The sequence below is a fragment of the Lycium ferocissimum genome, chromosome 3 (genome assembly GCF_029784015.1).
Source record: "Lycium ferocissimum isolate CSIRO_LF1 chromosome 3, AGI_CSIRO_Lferr_CH_V1, whole genome shotgun sequence".
Lineage (NCBI taxonomy): Eukaryota > Viridiplantae > Streptophyta > Magnoliopsida > Solanales > Solanaceae > Lycium > Lycium ferocissimum.
Window position 1 is genome coordinate 71,623,327 of NC_081344.1, and position 19,778 is coordinate 71,643,104.

The 19,778-nt window shown below is 33.2% G+C and overlaps 1 protein-coding gene across 1 annotated transcript; it reads right to left on the reverse strand.

The window, feature by feature from the left end:
* Window positions 1-2,863: 2,863 nt before the first annotated feature.
* Window positions 2,864-6,697, reverse strand: LOC132050684 (probable pectinesterase/pectinesterase inhibitor 41). The gene is made up of 3 exons (XM_059442064.1): window positions 5,822-6,697; window positions 4,781-5,069; window positions 2,864-3,582 (listed from the first exon to the last, which is right to left on the reverse strand). Exons 1-3 carry the CDS (start codon window positions 6,572-6,574, stop codon window positions 2,891-2,893), a joined length of 1,734 nt encoding a protein of 577 aa, XP_059298047.1. The 5' UTR covers window positions 6,575-6,697; the 3' UTR covers window positions 2,864-2,890.
* Window positions 6,698-19,778: the final 13,081 nt, after the last annotated feature.

A 19,778-nucleotide genomic window follows, 5' to 3' on the forward strand; every position in this document is an offset into this window, starting at 1 on the left:
TTTGAATACAATCGAATTTAAATACAATAAGTTGAATGCAATATTTTTTTATATCTATGTTGTTTGAATACCACTGATTTTTAAATACAATAAAGTGAATACAACTTAAAAGTAGTTACAAATGAATACAACTGAGTTGAATACATATGACTTGAATACGACTGAGATGAATACATATGACTTGAATACAACAAAGAGAATTTTTGAATACATTTTTACTTACTGTATTCATGAATACAGCGAGACCGTTTTATGAATACAGCAGGAAAACAATAGCTATGCCATGTAAATATTGAAACTATAGCTATGGAAAATTTTAAACCCCCAAAGTGTAGTCATTTATGTAAAATGCCCTTTAATATATAACCTTATTTTTTATTTTTTTTTGGGGAAAATACACTCTTATGTGTCTATTTAGAGAAAATAGTTATCCGAAATGGCCCTTTTATACATTACTAGTCTCTATAATCGTGCTTTGCACGATACTTCCTGTCAATCTCGATTATGCAAGGTACTTATTTATAATTACATATATTTATTCTATGAGGTGCAAAAATGTTACTATAATATAAGATTATATCCACTTAATACTTTTCAAAAAATTATGTTCTTGGTGTATAGTTTTTTTTTTCTTTCCCACAAGTGAAACACGTTGCGACTAAGATATTCAATATTAGGGGTTATGTAACGATATTTATTTATTGTTATTTACAAATATAAAAGTGTGGAAAGTTGTTAATAAAAAAAATTAAATTATAAGAATATCTTGAAGTTTTAAGAACACCATATTTCCCATCAATCCCAATAATAACAAGAAGATGTTAATTAGGTAATATTATTGCTAATTAAATTACTTTGTTTAAACAAATATTTAAAGCCAATAAGTCATGCCATTAATTAAAAAATCGAACTTATGGACCAAATAAGATTTATAACACAAAGTGCAAAAAGTTTTCGTTGTATACTTGGATTCTTCGATGGCATTCTATTTCAAAACAGTAGGAGTAATTCCAATTGAAGTCTAAGTATGCATTATTATATTTTTATTTAATATGAAACTAATTATTCAAGGATATTTTTGCCAACAAACACTTGCGTTTAGTGTGTTACCACGTCATCTACCCACTCGTGTAATTTACTTGAAATTATTGAGTGAGTAGGAGGTTATACAAATATGTTATCTCGCCAAATAAGTTTTATCAATTATTATAAATTTTGTGTAAAATATAGTAAATTTTAACTGCATTAATATTTTTAAAACATGTAGTTGAACTATGCAATAGAAATCAAAGGAGTAGAAATCAAACTTCATAAATTTTAGTTTTCTCTCATTCAAATTAATCATAGAAGGCATGTGCCAGTTTCGTTATTTGATATAGTTTGTCACACTATATATGTCCTAAAAAATATGAAGGCTTGTATCATCTCCACCTTCGTTCTAGTGCGAAGTTCAATAAAAAAAAATGTAGGATAAATTTACCGTTAATTTTGGAAAAACTTATAAAGATAGTAGGTCTCTTTATCTTTTTTTATCATTATAAAAAAATTGCATGTGTCTCTTTAGTTTTTATTACTATCAAGAAGGACTTACAAGAATAGTATGTCTCTTTAGTTTTACAATAATCCTAACTTGTGCAAACGTAATTGCTCAAATCTTTTACTATAATAAAAATGATTATATGTCATCTCTAAAGACTTATTTCAGCACGTAATTTGACTTCAAATTCAAATACTAATAGGTAAAGTTCTAGATATTAGTAACGTGCTTTTAGGTTTATAGTTTTAGTATGTCTCTTTAGTTTTACAATAATCCTAACTTGTGCAAACGTAATTGCTCAAATCTTTTACAATAATAAAAGGATTATATGTCATCTCTAAAGACTTATTTCAGAACGTAATTTGACTTCAAATTCAAATATTAATAGGTAAAATTTTAGATATTAGTAACGTGCTTTTAGGTTTATAGTTTTAGATTTTTTGGTTTAAGAAGTATGTCCAAAAGAAATAGGATTCTACTATATTAAGGGTATAAAAGTCGTTCAATATTTAAAGGATATTTTGGTCAACCAACATTTGTATTCATGCTTTTATAATAATATAGATTATATACTCTTATACAAGGTTTATACATTGTCTACAGTAAGTGTATAATGTTGCATGCCGTGTGTATAAACAGTTGCAAAAAAAGAAATGGCTATGCGGATGTAAATTAAAAATATGGCTACGTGGATATAATATTTTATGCTTGATTGTATATTATTGAAATTATCTCTTTTTGTTTTTGCAAGTTTACCCTCTTGGTGAACAACTTCAGACATATGCGATTGAAGTTGTAAGATTTTATTTCCTTCCGTTCTTATTTATCATTGTGTTTGATCGTCCATGTTTATTGGCGATTAATTATGTAATCAATACTTAAATGGCTGATCACGTCTTAATTAATTAGTGATTTTCTGGTGTATCTCTGCTTATCTTTTTGTATTGTGCATATATGCCTCTTCAGATGTCATATATGTTCCTCATCTTTGTTACCTCTACATCGCATGTTTATGTATCTTAAACTTTACCTTGTTGTAGCAGATAATCTATTTTATTTTCAAGATTAACGTCTTACATTTTAAGGAAGCTTACATGTAAACATCCTTCTTTGAGTGACTTGATACTGGAAAAAATTTGTTACACCGATCAGAGGCGGAGCTACAAATTTTAGTTTATGAGTTCTGATTCACAATTTTTTTGTTTATTTGGTTTTGAATGAATAATTCTTATATATAAAATATTTTTTGAAAAAACAAATACAAAGTTTGAGCTAAAGCTACTGAACTTTGTCGAACCCGTAGCTCTGAAGCTGGCTCCTCCCCGACACCAAAGATGTATATAACTTAAACTCTTATACTAAACTACTAAAATATGGCACTCCGGTTCGTGGCAACCAATCATCTCCAAGTAAAAACTCAGAAACTGTGAAATTTGCAGCATCAGCAGCACCAATAATATGAAAACCAGGCCAAGTGACTCTGCCAGTAGTATTAGAACCCGGCCCTGTATTATTAAACTCTGCATAATAACTCGTATTAAGTGCAAAATCCCCTGACCATTCTCTCCACCCTAACGGATTCACAAATCCATCGAGGAAATTTTGCGCGAAAATAGTCCTCGAGTACGCCTTCCAAGGCCTACCAAGGTACGTTTGCGTGCTACTATTGCTGAATTTTAAGTCATCTGCTGGTTTTACAGTGCAATTTTGAATCGAAATCCCTGTGTTTTGATTCGGATCTGATCTGCCTTGAGCTGTGATCGCATTAAACTGATTTTCTAATGGGAGTTTCGGGTATATGTTGCAGTTTTGGAAAACTGCAGCAGCATTGCCAAATATGAAATCTACTGTACCATAAATGTCACATTCTCTGTAAAATTGTCTGAGTGAGTGTACATATAATGTGTCTTGGTACCCATGGAAGCTGCAACTATAGAATGTGGATAAATCTGCACTATTTCGGACTGCAACTGCTTGGTGCTTGGTTGGTCCTGCTGTGTTTTGGAATGTTATGTTAACTGCAACAAATCCTTGACCAACCACAGCTGCAGAAAAAGGCTAAACATCAGTGAATAACATCAGTGAATTAAGTTAAAATTGCTCGTTAGCTAGGCCGTTTTCAATGAGGCACTTTTTTTGGCTGTGTCATATCGTATCATGGTGGTGATGACTATATACATTGATAGTGTAAAGTTTTTATACTATCACTGAACTTTTATCTATCCAATCTTTACACTATCAGTGTACTTTTTCTACGATAGCAAGTCGTTGGCCAGAAGCAGATCCAATCTTTACACTATCAGTGAACTTTTTCTATGATAGCAAGTCGTTGGCCAGAAGCGGATCCAGGATTTGAAGCTTATGGATTCGTAGGGCGACTTCAAATTAATTAATACTACAGTGATAATGGTTCACAGTCAAATATTTTGTAAATATTTAGAAAATTTCCTTATATATTTGTACAGGAATTGAGCAAAAACTACTATGTTCACATGATTCCATAACTGATAAGCCAGCCCTGCCCCTGTTGTTGGAGTAGTATTTTTACCAAATCACCAGCTTGTGCTAGCTTATCATATCATAAAAGTTATGCATAATTATCGTATGAGTGACATGATTGTATAAAATATTTGTCACATTTAAAACTAAAAGTAGGATTTAAGTGGCAGTATAAAGAACTTTTACGCCATCAGTTCTAGTTAACCTGGTATAACATGTTACTCCTATTACTTTATTTTTATTGATCACTACATCAAACTTGCTTGAAGAGTTACATGTTGTTGTAGGTCAACTTTAAGATGATGGTATAAATAATCTATACATTAGCAATATGCATAACTTACCCTCTTAAAATATATGAGCTTATGTTCTGTGTACTAATAACGCAAAAATTCCTACACTGTTGGGTTAAGGTGACCTATAACAAGTAACTCTTCTTATCAAGTGAGAATGTTAGATATATAAACTTACAAAATCAAGTAATAACATGCTATAATCGATTAAGTTTCACTCATACTTTATATTGCTCGGACTCTCCAAAATTTTTGCTGCACCCGTATCAAATCCTTCTAAAACACACTACTTTTGAAGAATTCGACACACACAGTCGACATTCTTGAAGAGTCCAGGCAACATGGTTCATATTATAAAAAATCTTTATACTATCGCGGCGCATATAACTTAAACTCAAAATTGATTACTGCTTGGAATTTAACAAGATAGGAGTATTATGGAGGCACTTACCAAAAGTAGAAGAATTAAATGTTGAATATCCAGAAACATTATGGCTATGGTTGCCAGTAATGATGGTTTGATTGATACCATCACCAATCATCATCAAATACCTCTTGTTTTTGGCAATTGAAACATACTCTTCATACACGCCAGCAGTAATATATATGAGAAAATAGCCTGTGGTACCATCAGTCTTATTTGGAGCAATAGCCACAGCTTCATTTATGGTACTAAAATTCCCACTTCCAGTTTGGTTTACAATCACAACATCACTCACCAAAACATGGTCATCACGTTCCTGTGTCAAAGTTTCAAATAAAAAACATTTTGTTTCATCAAATCTAGTGTGACTTAAAAGTTTTGCTATAATAACTTTAAATGTGTGCCAAAAATTTATGACTAGCTATGAAATTTTTTTCCGTAAGTGCGAAATTATGGTTACTGAGGTATTAAAAAGAGACGATGAAGACCTCACGTAGAAGGAAGTTGTCCTGAAAGATCTAAGATTTCTTAAAATTAATGCAGACTTAGCTAAAAGAAGGGCACAATGGAGGACAATGATTCATTTGGTGATATCTACTAGTTGAGAATAGGTTTTAGTCTTGTTAGAGGACTTCTAATATTATTATAAGTATTATTACATTTATTTATATATAATTAGCTTATGTTCACTTTTATTTTATTTGGCGTGATGATGGCATGAGTTGAGCTTAAATGGAACAACAAGAATTCATATAGCCGACTCAACTTGCATGGGATTGAGGCGTAATTATTGTTATTATACATTTTGTAACTATCTAGGTAATTATAGCCATTATATACTTGACAACTATAGCAAAACGAGGAATTAGCTTCGCCACTTTGATTTTTTTGGTTAAATTTTCTTTATGGAATTGAAATAGCCATGGAAATTTAATATTTATAGCTGTTGTAAGGTACTAGCCACAATCTTCGTATTCATAGATGAGGATTGTAGTTGTATATGCATAATGTTGTGGTGCAACTCTTATCAATTTTAATATGGTAACTTAAAAAATAAAAGTAACTAACCAAAATTTGGTCATCATCTTGTTGCTGGAGCAGCTTTCCCCTACTGATTCTTTCAAATATGGCCCTGTTTCTTGCCGACATTTTCAAAGACAAGTGGCCATTTCTGAAAGCTGACTTGTTTTCAATTGGGTGAGTTTTGGATCCCTTTTTCTTCTTAGGGACCCACTCTTGTGTGAACAAAGCTAAAGAAACACTATGAAGTTTTGTGTCATTAATGAGAGGGGTTAAAATGTCATTTCTCAAACTCCAAGGAAAAGAGGTAATTTCTAGGAGACCATCCAAACAAGTTTGTGTATTTGTCAAAATAGCACTTAATAGAGTTTGCACATCCTCTGCTTCCAAAATTGGCAAAATCTTGGAAGTTTCATTTACAGTCTTGAAGGTGGTTGAGAGATAATCTATGTTGAGATCAGCTAAAAATTGACAATCTTCAAGAGCATGAATCGCGGAAATTGTTAATTTTTCGGATTCTCTAAGGTATTTTTGAACAACGGAAATGAACGTACGCGCTGTAGATAAAGATTTGAGAATAGAATATCGACCATAGTCATAGACATTATTGGAAGTGACATTTTCAGTTGTTGAGAGCATTGATTTACAGAAATTAGGATGGGGGGTGAATTTGCAAATGTTGGAAGGAGAAACATATTTGATAGGATGAAAATCAGCAGCAGAAGATTGGAAAAAAGGTAAAAACAGAACAAATATCATAAAATGAGCCAAGAAAAGCTTAGCATGATAAATGTTAGCCATGATTTATAGATCTCTAAATTAAATGGTGAATGTGAAGACTGAAGTGTACTACTGGAGTACTATATATATATAAGAAAGAATATGATTTAGAATAATCATTAGTGTTAGATTGTTTATGGGGCAATGGAGAGTCAACCAATTAATTTGCATGGCCATTTTCTGCGAAGACCGTTGTCCATTTTAGACATAGCAGTCCGATTAATTACATTTATATCTACATTAAAAAATCATGACTTATTATCGAGAGTTACATGTTACTGTTAAGTTATTGTAACTAGCTTAATGGTATGAATAAAATATATATTATCAGTGCACATAAGTTAAACTCGTATGACTACTGCACATTGATTGTGATCAAGGCCGACTCTATAGGGTTAAGAAGAAAAAGGCAGGGTACCTTAGGCCCCCAAATTTGAGGGGGCCCATTTTTTTTTTAGAAATTACAGGTTATAGGTTATTTGTTAAAAAAATAATATTTAAGTCCTATTAGTAGAAAAAGAAAAAATTTCATATAAGAGGAAAGAATTATTAGAAGTTTGACACATCTAGAGTACTATGTCTCAAGAAAGATTAACTTAATTGGTTATATTATAAATTGAAAAAAAATATTAAAAGAAATCGATTATAAAAAAGTTATTAACAACTTTGCATCTCAAAGAGCAAGAAGAATAGACTTTATAAAAAAAAGTGTATTTTCTTATTTTGTTTAAGGCATTCATTCAATTTTGGCTTTAGGCCACTAATGTGCTTGAGCCGCCCCTGATTGTGATTTAAGGCATTCTTGTAGGCTTAAAACAAGGGATCGGAGGCAAATTTCATGTTCCTGTCTTGTGATGCATTATTAGTATTTCAAGAATCCAACATGGAATAGGGTTGTTCAATTATCCTGCTGCCATACTATATTTTTTTTTTCTTTTTAATTAATATTTTCTCAGTTTTAATTTATGTGAAACTATTTGACTGGACACGGAGTTTAAGAAAAAAGAGAAGACTATTAAATTTGTGGTGTAAAATGAGGCACATTTATTTTGTATGGCTATAAATCATTGCATAAAGGTAAATTGTTTTCAAATATGGAAAGAGATCATTCTTTTTGGCACGGACTAAAAAGAAAATAGGTTCACATAAATTAAAACGGAGGAAGTACTATATAATATTATCTTGCTAGGGAGTTCATTTGTGCAAGCACATGCAAACTGTGATTCTCATAAGCAAGTATTTTTGTTAAATCATAAACAGGAAAATAATTAAGCAAATAGAAATCACGACCTCGACTGATACATTTTAAGAAAAGAATTAAATTGAACAAACCGAAATTCTGCCGAGTGTCACGGAGGGGCATATATATGTTTGAAGTAAGCTATACATGCAGTAAATAAAACGTTTTTAAGAAATTGTTGCAACCCTTCCCCTGAATCTTGATTTAGAAGAAAAAGAAGCTTCACGTCAGTCAAACTGTTTTTTTCTCCTATTATGTTTAAGATCACAGAGCAAATTAAATCAGTAACGGATCCAAAATTTAGATGTACACCTTATGAATTCTAAAGTTAGGCGACTCGAAATAATCTAGGGTTCAAGCTTTGGGAATAGAGATATTTTTGAAATGTTTCCCCCTTTAATCGACTCGAAGTGGGGCGGCAAATTCAAATGAATCGGGCGAGTGAGTTCCAAACACCAAAAAAGGGAAAGAAAAAGTTAAAGGTTGCTACGCACTGTTCGATTCAACAATGAGTTCAGGAAACAAAGAAAGATTTTTAAAATTTGTAATTTAAAACAAGGCTTAGACATTTGTGTCGCTTTAAATCATATAAATGTGTTAGAATATCCCATGTCAATGGTTTAAGGAATGAGTGGACTCCTTATATGGACTTGAACAACCTTCCCCTCATGAGGTAGCTTTTGGAATTGAGTTAGGCTTATGATCCATTTCTTTACATAGTATCAGAGCAAGACCCATCTCAATTATTGTTTCCCAATAGTGGGGCTCATATCCTCCCCTATAAACTAGCTTTTGGGGTTGAGTTAGGTTTATGATCCATTTCTTTACAAAATGTAACATTCTTTTTTTAATGAATTAAAAAGAAAAGTATATCACCTAAATTGAGATTGAAGAATCATGTTATAGTGACAGCTTGGTTTTGATGTTTTCTTTTGCAACTAAGTGTAGTTTGGGTAAGAAGCCTAACATTATATGACCACCGACGATGGTTGTGGAAGTCTTTTGTTTCATTCATCTGTTACTTCATTGATTACCTTAATTATTAACACTTCCTGGATCATAGCGTAAGTTGTGCTACGTAAGTCTTTGCATGATTTACGGGAAAAGTTGATTGCAAGTTATCTACTCCGATGTTATATGCATGCAACATTCCATCAATGTTGTACGTATGATTTTAATTTGTTTTTCGGTCAGTAAAGACAAAGTTAGGATTTGAAGCTTATAAATTTAAAATCTAAACTTCATTTTTTGTAAATCTTTTATGCGTTTGAATAAAAGACCACTTTTATGGCCAAAGTGCACAAATACTCACTTTTGGGGCGGACATTCAATTTATATCTTTATTTGATTATTTTATTTTTGTAAGTTTACCTGCTTGGGGAATAATTAAAAACATATGCGACTGAAGTTGCAAAATTCGTGAGTCTGACTTTGACATTTTTTTTTGAAGTGTGGCCTTGTGAAGGCCAAACTTCAAACATTTACTCTTGAAGTTTGGTTGCCAAGGCCAACTTCAGACATTCTTGGTTGAAGTTGTGTACTTGACAATGTCAAATTTTAGATATCTTTGACTGAATTGTGGCAAGACTTTATATATATATATATATATATGAGGGCTTACCAAGGTTAACTTCAAATATTTTTGTATTGAAGTACCTTAATATAGATTTACAGCCACACAAATATGTATGGCTTGTTTTCAGATGACAAGTTTCAAAAGTCTTCATTTCTTTCTTTCGACCATGTACAACTCCTTCTATCCAGAATTGGAGCTCCCAAGTTGCTTTATGTTGCTCCCAAATACACACGCCAGTATACGTGGTCGTACAAGTAATATAGGATTTAAAGTCCAGATATCGTACCCACAGGAACTTATGATTAACTAATTACTAAATTAGACTAATGCTAATTGTCTAAACAAGAAGTAAAATCCAAAGATATAATTATAAACTAACTAAAAATAAAAGAAAGCAAATAATGAACTTCAACCAAGAAAGAACAGATTTATTTCGGAGACGAGATAGATCTAGGGCTATGACCACTAACAATCCAATTGAGTCTTCTGACCGTTCTACTGTTTTATTTCCTAGTTACTAGTTGACAGGTGTCATACCCTATTTTAACCTAAGTCAAAATATATATATATATATATATATATATATATATATATATATATATTCTAGGTATGGGTTCAATTAACCTAGAGGGAAGGTATTAACTATAAGTTCCAAATATTTTTAGTTAGGCTAGTGGAAATGTATCATTTTATAGCATTTAAGAAATAATTTGTAAGTATTACTAAAGTTATAGGTAAATATATAAGAATGTTATTTAAAATAGGACTTGTAAAAATATAAATAATATCTTTTAGGCAGAGGTTTAGCACACGTTAAATAATGCGATGTAGGAAAACAATTTTAAAAGATTTCTAGCTCAACTAAACTATATCCTTTCGTGGCAAACAGAGGGTTAAATTATTAGCCTAGAATAAGAATCTTGAAACCAACAAAGAACTTCATCAGATTCTACGTCAAACATGGGTCCTAACACAAATCACATAAAGCACGAAAAAAATCGACCAGCAGAATGAATGCCAAAATAAAGAAAACAAGTAAGTTTCTCTGTCTATGGTTCAAGAAATGTGGAATGAGTTGACTCCATGCCCAGGTATAGTAATAGCGAGTCTCATTTCGAGGCTATGTTTTGAGAAAGAGCAAAATGACTGAGAGAGGATGTTGTACGGTGTTCTAGAGAAAAAAAGATTAGAGACCCATTAATATTAATATGATTAATAAGTAGTCTCAATATCCGAATCCCACACACACAAGAACACAATGTACCGGAAATAATAATATACACGCAAGAGACGTGGTCTTAGCTTTGAAGTACAAGGATTCAAGTCATACGGTGGCATTTAAACAATATTCTTCATCAGAGTCTAGCAATTTAGATTAAACCGTTTTTCCGCAAGGTTTTAACTAGCACAACTAAATCCTTAGGATATTTCATTAAAATGCCCAGTGACTTAGGAACGTATTATGATTAACTAATTACTAAATTAATTTCATTAATCTTGCTTTATCATGTTGATCACTTAATCCAAATCTAACAGTTCTTATCACGGACAAACCAAGTACAAAATCCAAAGATATAATTATAAACAGACCTAGGGTGTGAATATTAGCATGTAAATGGACCACTTAGAAACGAGTCTCATGGAGCAAACGTGGTAATGAACTTCGAAGAATAGACAACCATACTTGATTTCACCACGCTTTTTTAGAGGAAAGAACAAGATGAATCATGCTAAGAAGGATTCAACACTTATTTCGACTTCAAGAGATGAGACTAACTAGATCTAGGACCGACTACAAAGGGGCAAACGAATATACTAAATCATGTTGAGCTTTTGTTAACCAAGAGTTAATTAAAAAGGTGACTCAGATTAAGAAAAATGACGTCGAAAAGCGACGATAACAGTCATTGACTAACATGCTTCTAACCAAAATATCATATAACTAAGTAGAACAGATCCCGATTATGCATTGTACCGATAAATTAAAACCGAACAATATTAACTTAATCATCCACACATGAAATTATATGAACAAATCGACTACCAAACTGAAGCCGTTAATGAACATATAAAACGAATCGAGATTAGACTAACTAAAACATGAATTGCGTAATACTACTAAGCGGCTCAAACTGAAATTTGGCCAAACTGAAACAACAAACACACGAACATATCATAAACTTCAAATTTGAAAGAAAAGAACACACTGACCTTTTGTGGGTGCAGTGAAGTGAGGACGTCAAGGTCTCGAATCTAACTCTCGTCTTGGCGGATTCTATAAAGTTTTGTATTTTGAAATCGATGTCCAGAAGTAAAGTGAAACTGTTTTTGTATATATTTTTTTTCTCCTCTACAGATGAATGTGGGCAGAGATCTAAAAGTAAAAAATAATTTTGAAATCTAATCTGTTAGGAATAAACTAGTATGAACCGGTAGATTTTTAAGCTTTGAAGGGGGAGTCGGCGGAAAAGAGTCCCCTCCAAAATGCTAATAGGATGTATTTATAGGAAGTAAGGTCTAGGGTTTTTACCATGTTTTGGGCGGGATTTTTTTAGTCTAGGTTTTCAAAAGCCAGTCAAAGAAGAGGATCCGTTGAGATCCAATCAGATCTTCACATGATTTGCTGCAAATTCGTACCCAAAACGGACCGATTTTTCTCTATGAGGATTGCATTGAAACCAAAAATTATTTCAACGACGGGACACGCGAGGTAGAGCGAGATATGGGACAAATTTTGCGTGGAAATGATATGGGCAAAGCTGTTCAACAGCTAAAGGGATTCTGTTTTTTGCTAGAAATGCTGAGGAGGAAGAAGAAGACAAGTGGTGCGTCTGGAGGGTTGTTCACAAATGGGAAAACAGAGGCTCCATTTCGGATCAGGGTTTTGTCAAGTTTCGTAAAAAGGAAATGGGGAAAGGAGATGAAGAAGACGACGAGGGAGAGAGAGAGAGAGACTTGTGCGGGCGAGGAGAAAAAATGATGAAACCTAATGTTTCATCTTGTTTCAACAATCGGGTCGGGTCGGGTAATAGTGGGTATGGGCTAAATTAGACATGGCCGGATGAGAGTTGGGCTTTTGTGGTATTTTCTCCTTCAACTTAATTCCTTTTGGGTTTCTAATTTAACGACTAGTACAATGAAGACAATTAATAATTAGTATGTGGAAAGTAAAAATTTAGTAAAGTATAATGAGTACAAAATCTGAAAATGAAACGATGACGAACCATTTAAAATTGTGATAAAGTAATAACAGTAATGTTGATAGTAGAATAGTGAAGATGAAAGTAACGATATCAATAATAGTAGAAATAGTAGTGAAAGTAAAATACTTAGCTCGTTAATAAATTTAAAAGCTCCAGGAAATAAATTGAAATAAAGGAGGGACAAAATTGGGTGTCAACAACGGGTTAATGTTAACTTTATGATATTCTTTCGAACTACTCACAAGCCCGTAGATGCTACTCTTAACGTCTATATTTCTATGATAGCAAGAACTAACAAGAACGCATTTATATCTCTGTATCCAACTAAGTAGGGCTACAGGGTATATTTCTATCCTCAGTAGGGAAGCGTTTAAATCGAACAAACTCTATTTATTCTTATTACGTACGTGAATTCCCTCTTTCCAGTTCAACTCACGCACCCCAGATAGTGTCTAACTATTGGCCAGATAATCAAACAATTAAGCACAGGAATAAATAAGCAGCCCAATGATGGAAATTCAATAGATATACACAATAATCAAATGTCAACTTTCATGTTTGTGTCAAAACCCTAGAACTAAAGAGTTCAGCTCCACATAGACATGGAGAAAAAATAACAAATCATCCGAATAAAAACGTAAAAATGAGTACTACAGAGAAGAGAAGGTAAAACTTGTAACTCGTAATCACGCAGCTATCTCCTCTGAGTTGAACTCCGGATTTCAAGTTTATCCAAAGTTATGTAAAAACCTTGTCTTATGCACTATTTATAGGTATAAGAAAAAGCCTAAATAAATTAACCGAGTCCAAAACAAAATGGGAGAAGTTTGAATCTGAAAATTTGTTCAGTGCGTCCAGCTCCTACACGGACGAGGACCAAGTCAAGTGCGGCTCCGAACAAACTCTCATTATTACGTCAAAATGTATTGCCTTCAATTCTGACTTTTGCACAGTTTTACTCCCATCATTAAACAATAATTCACCAATCATTAAGGCGACTTTCCACATTAAATAGCCACGTAAACAGACATATATTGGTCTTCTATTCTTGTCATCAACGCACAACCCCTTGTTTATTTAAATATTTGCTTTTCCCTCTTTTTCTTCCGTGTTTATTCAATTTTGCTTCAAATCTCTTCATTTTCACACCGCTTTATTTTTATATAATAAAAAATATGATATTAAGCACAAAACAATATAATTTATACTCAAAAGACGATTAAAAATACTAAAATGTGAGGCAACAATAATTAAATATATGCATTTTAAGCCGAACATCACTTTACAAAGGGCAAATTGATTGATTGCTTGAGTGAGATTAAGCTTTTAAATTACAGAAAGCGTACAATGAAAGTGTTGAAATGTGAACCTTGCCTTGGAAGAAGAAAAAGACTTTTTGATTTTCGTGATACATGAAGGTTAATGTATTAGTTTTAGATGCATGTATTATTTTGTTTTATTCATGAATTCGGAAAGATGAAAATTGTTCATGAACTAGGAAGATTAAAAGAATTTCTAGAATTAAATTTGGTGCATGTATTAGTCTAGGATGGCTCCTCTCCATTACACTTTCTCTCCATTCCCACAAGTGCATCCTTAGATGATTGACACTTATTTATTTTAGATTTTAATAGCCTAGATTAAATTGACTTAACAAGCATCATAACTATAGTTAAGAGTTAAATTTTGGAACCCATTAATATCATTATTTTTTATTATATTTTTTACATCAAGATATAAGATGAATTCATCTCAATAAATGAGATTTTGTACGGAAAGAGTAATATATTCTTTACATTTAACAATATGAATAATATTATCTCTCACAAATTTCTGTCTGTAAATTGCCTTTGTACTTTTAAATTAGAGAGTAGTTATTTGAGGGATATTTATTAATTTTAAATATTTTCATGTGTTTCAGGTTTATGAGCAAAAGAATTAACAAAAAATCGTCTGCCCTGTTCAAGAAAAATATGAAGAATTGTTCCTTATAACCTTTTAAAAAAAAAGTAATCAAAAGAGTTGTATAGAGGAGAGAAAAAGAAGATGATATGTTTAGCTAAAATTGAATACAGTCAGACCTCTCTATAACAGCATCCACATATAACAACACCTCTCTATAATAGCCAAAAAATTTCGAAACCGATTTTTGTGTTATATTTTACTTCTCTATAACAACATTTTACCTATAACAACAACAGTCAACTTATAACAGTATGCTCTTTGTAAAATTACCCCTCATATAACAACTATTTTTTTTTTTTTGGGTAATATAATAATTGATCATCTTTATAAAAATAGAATATCTATTATTATCAATAATAAGTGTAGAGATTTTGACCAAATACTTTATCCTTTAATACACTTTTTATGACAAAGAATATCATATGAATATATATATATTTTCATCATTAAAAGATTTTCCTTCGTTATATAAAGTGTGATTAAGCTTAGAATTTGGCAATTAAAAATGAAAAATTAGATTTTATATATCTTTTTTGCCTATAACAGCGAAATATTTTTTAAATGTCAATGTTGTAATAGATGTATAACAACCAAAATTTTCAAACCCAACGATGTTGTTATAGAGAGGTTTGACTGTACATAGATTAATTCCGCTAAATAATTTGTATTCGAATTTAAATGACATAAAATGGAATACTGATAATAAAATGAAAGTAATATTAATGTTAACCGTTGCCAATTTTGAGGGAGAAGAGAATTTTCTTACTAACGTTAGGGAGTGCTGTCACGACCCGTCTAGAGGGCCGTAACGGGTACCCGGAGCTAGATACCGAGCACCATACTTCATACCACTATCGTCTTAACCTGTATGCACATAAGCTTCATAAACATGTACACATCTCCACATATATAAGCCCTCTCGGCGGCAAAAGAGTAATGTACTGAATATACATCGAGGGACATATGACAACTGCTACCCACATACAAGTATCTACGAGCCTCTAACTGAAACTCTGAGGTCATGACGATGGGACAGGGCCCCATCATATCCAGATATGTACACAAAAGAATATATCAAAGACGGCACCTCCGGTCCCATGGAAGTGCTGCGGTACAAGCCGGTCCGACTCCCAGAGGCTGGGTCATCTCCCTGTCTACCTGTGGGCATGAGCACAACATCCAAAAGGAAAGGATGTCAGTACGAACAATGTACTGAGTATGTAAGGCATATATCATAAAGTAACAGAAGCACAAGAAGACAAAACAAAGATGAAAAGATCGCTCGTAACTGCTTGCCTCTTAGGCGGAGCCATGCATGCATACGCGTAACATATCATATCATGTATTGCTGCGGAACGTGCAACCCGATCCATATATTGCCGTGGAACGTACGGCCCGATCCATTACCCATATAGCCCGCGTTCGGGCATCCCGCGTCCGGGATGATATCATAATAGGCCAGCTGATCAGGTGGCTGTGCATCTATAGCATATATATAATATACGTAGCATGCATGAGAGCCCAAATAAAAGTGCGCCCTCTCGGAGTGACATAAGGTCGTAAACCTCCGAGTGCATTATGACATCATCATCATTAGATCGTGTCTGAGTGATCCATGACGTAACCTACAGCTATATGTAATATAGCTCAGACGTAAGCTGAAGCCATATGCTTTATAGCCTGGGGCCATATGTAATATAGCTCACTTAGACACGAGCAGTGGCCATATGCTTTATAGCCCACTCAGTTGCGTCAGGAAGTCATTTAGAATGTTAAGCTTGAAAATCTTTCAAATTGGAGCCATTGTAAGATTCTTTAGGAATTATAAGCTTTTGGCATTTCTGGGAGTAAAAATATAGAGAATAACATATACAAAATCAACATATAGGGGTCATGCCTTTGAAGAAGAAGGGGGATAGCCTCACATACCTTTGTATCTCCTTAACGACGTCTACTAAAAGCTCTCCTTCCGACTTACAATTCTACATATAAGAGGGTTCGTACGAAGGTTAGATTGTTGAGGGCATACTTACGTTTAAACTAAAGCGGATAAAGCTAACGAAAATTGGGCAGCATTTCGTTTGTTTCGATAACTTTTCCTCATATAACCAAACAGCTCCCAAACAACACAATAACATCCATAATATCATAATACGCAAATTTCCCTCAAATTAACATTATTCAATCTCTAAACTCATTTCCGGAATCCTCCATAACCATAACTAGAATACCACTTCATACTTGTTTATAATTCCAGTTCTTCAACTACTCAACACCCTTACTATCATGAAATAATTATAATACTCACCTTGATTACGTAAAGATGATCTTTAGATAAAAATACTCCGCTTGAGAAGAACTCCACTTGACTACCAAGGAGGTTTCCAACTCCTATCAACCTTTAGGAAGCATCTACACCCTTGATTCTACCAGTTTTTGATGTTTAATCTTTGCTTTTCCCCTTCTTGAATATGTATTAAGGTGTTGGGAAGAGAGTTCTAGAGGTTTTTGGAAGTTTGGAAAGGTGAAGAATGAGAAAAAAAAGAGGAAACCGTGTATATATCAAAACATAATTCGGACCCGACCCGGAATATACGGTACAATATACGGTCCGTACAATTTATACGGTCTGTATATTGGACCGTATGTTCCTTTCAGAATCTCCAGAAATTTCACCCTTCACTGGAAGGGTTCTACGGCCAGATATACGGTCCGTACATGGGACCGTATAATCCCCAGTTTTTCCGATTTCATTCTCGTTGCTTCGTTCGACCTCAAATCCTTATGGAACTTTCTTGGTAATCGTGCAACACCTCCTTAACGATCTAACGGACATTATAACTCATCCTTAAATCCTTGCTAAACATTCCTTAGCTCGACACCCATGAAATCCTTCCCAAACGTAACTTATACTTCACTTTCATGACGAGCCTAGTTTCGCCAAGTCCGATAACCTAAGAATCTTATCGTATATACATTAAGGTTGCCAATCACCCTCTTGTAGTCATGAAGGTCTCGTGTCCGCCTTGACCGACGTTAGTCCATTCACGACACAACGTCACGAAATTACCGAGGTGTAACAAGTGCATTCCTAATTTATCTCATTAACTATGGTTAATATGCTAGTTAAGTTAATTTAATCTAGGCCTTTAAAATCTAAAATAAACAAGTGTCAATCATCTAAGGATGCACTTGAGGAAATGGAGAGAAAGTGTAATGGAGAGGAGCCAAATCCATTACTCTACGTGCATGCTAGAAAATTCCTATAAATACCTAGGTACTATAGTCATATGATATGAGAAGCAAAAATATAGCGTTTTATGCAAGTTAAATTGGTGGAAATATATTTTCCCCACTTTTCTTCAAAGAGAATGATTGATTATGTAAGTCAAGTTGAGTGGAACAAAGAAAAATCGTCGCCTCACTCGTCATCATGAGAATTTGAGTGATTGGTATTGCGTTTCCTCTCCCGATTTTCCAACAGTTGGTATCAGAGTCACTTGTCTTAAAGGACCTGTGGAGAATTCGAATTTTCCAAAAAAAAAATCGAGGGAATGAATATAAATGAGATTAGCTACTATAGTTATGAGAATTCTGTGCTAGAGAAGCACAAGCTTGAAGAAATGATTCTGGTAGGTGAAACTACCACAATTTCAAAAGTTAAACAATTTTTGAAGGATGTTTTTTAGGGAAAAGAGCCCAAACGTGATGAAGCAATTGCGTTTGAAGTAGTTGCACGATGAAGAGTCTTGAGTAGAGAGGTAACGGATGATATTGCTTCCATGAGAAAGATGAATAAGGAAATCACTTTCATCTATCAAGAGATTGATCTTCATGTTGGAGAAGGTTTCTTTTGGTGAAACCCGAGAAGATGAAGATGATTATGATTATCATCATGACAAAAAACATGTTGTTGAATCTAACAACACTAGCTTTGATGAAAATTTAAAGAAGTGAATCCTGAAGAGATGGACGCTTCTAAAATATTATCTATTGGTGTAGAATCTACAAGATTTTTACAATAAAAACGATAATTGAGAAAATGATGAAGAAAAGAACTGCTCATGCTATTGATCAGAAATCTCCAAAAGGGGAGAGCAGTGGAGAAGAGGTAAGTTCTGATGAAACTGATGATGTGCCTTGTAAAGCACAAATAGTATAAATGACAACCTCAATCTCAAGAAGGAAACATCTTCTGAGAAGATGAGAGAATCTGAGAAAATGAGGATCTTTTGAAGAATAATGAGATAACATAACGAATATGGTCTTGAAGAAGAAGAAGAAGAAGAAGAAGAAGAAGAAGAAGAAGAAGAAGAAGAAGAAACAACTTTGTTACTGTGTTTTAGGAGGAAGTTGTTGAAATCCAGATTTGAGAAGTTGAAGAATATTTTGTGCATTCCAACCACAAGGTTCAAGAGAGTGTTAAAATGTGAACCTTGCCTTGGAAGAAGAAAAAGAATTTTTTATTTTCGTGATACATGAATTATGAAGGTTGATGTATTAGTCTTAGATACATGTATTGTTTTGTTTTATTCATGAACTAGGAAAGATGAAAATTGTTCATGAACTAGGAAGATAAAAAGAATTTATAGAATTAAATTAGGTGCATGTATTAGTCTAGGTGCATGCTAGAACATTCCTATAAATACTTAGGTACTATAGTCATATGACATGAGAAGAAAAAATGTAGCCTTTTATGCAAGTTAAGTTGGTGGAAATATATTTTCCTAGTTTCTCTTAAAAGAGAATGATTGATTATGTAAGTCATGTTGACTGCAAAAAGAAGAATCATTGCCTAACTTGTCTTCAAGAGAGAATTGAGTGATTGAGAGTGCGTTGCCTCCTCCGATTTTCTAACAGAAAGCTTTTTCATTTAAACACAATTCTGGAAGCTCAGTGCCAGAAACTTGTAATCCTTTGGTACCATCTTGGTGTATAGAAATTTTATGACTTTTTAATTTATCATTTAACGAAAAGGTTCTTATTTTAAAGTTATATCATAAAAACAAAACCTAGCTGTTGGACAAAGTTGATGAATTTCCCGGTGCTACTTCATCATTTTCCTATGAATGTGGAGAGGTAGAAGAGGAGTTTGCTTGTGTTGATACCGTAAGACTAGTCGCGAAATTTTTAACATCACGCAGTCCACCTCATACTCCAATTACATTGACATCTTGTGAAACAATCTGAATAACAGTTGAAAATAAAGCTGGTGTGTATAATAAATCCTCAACTAACTTA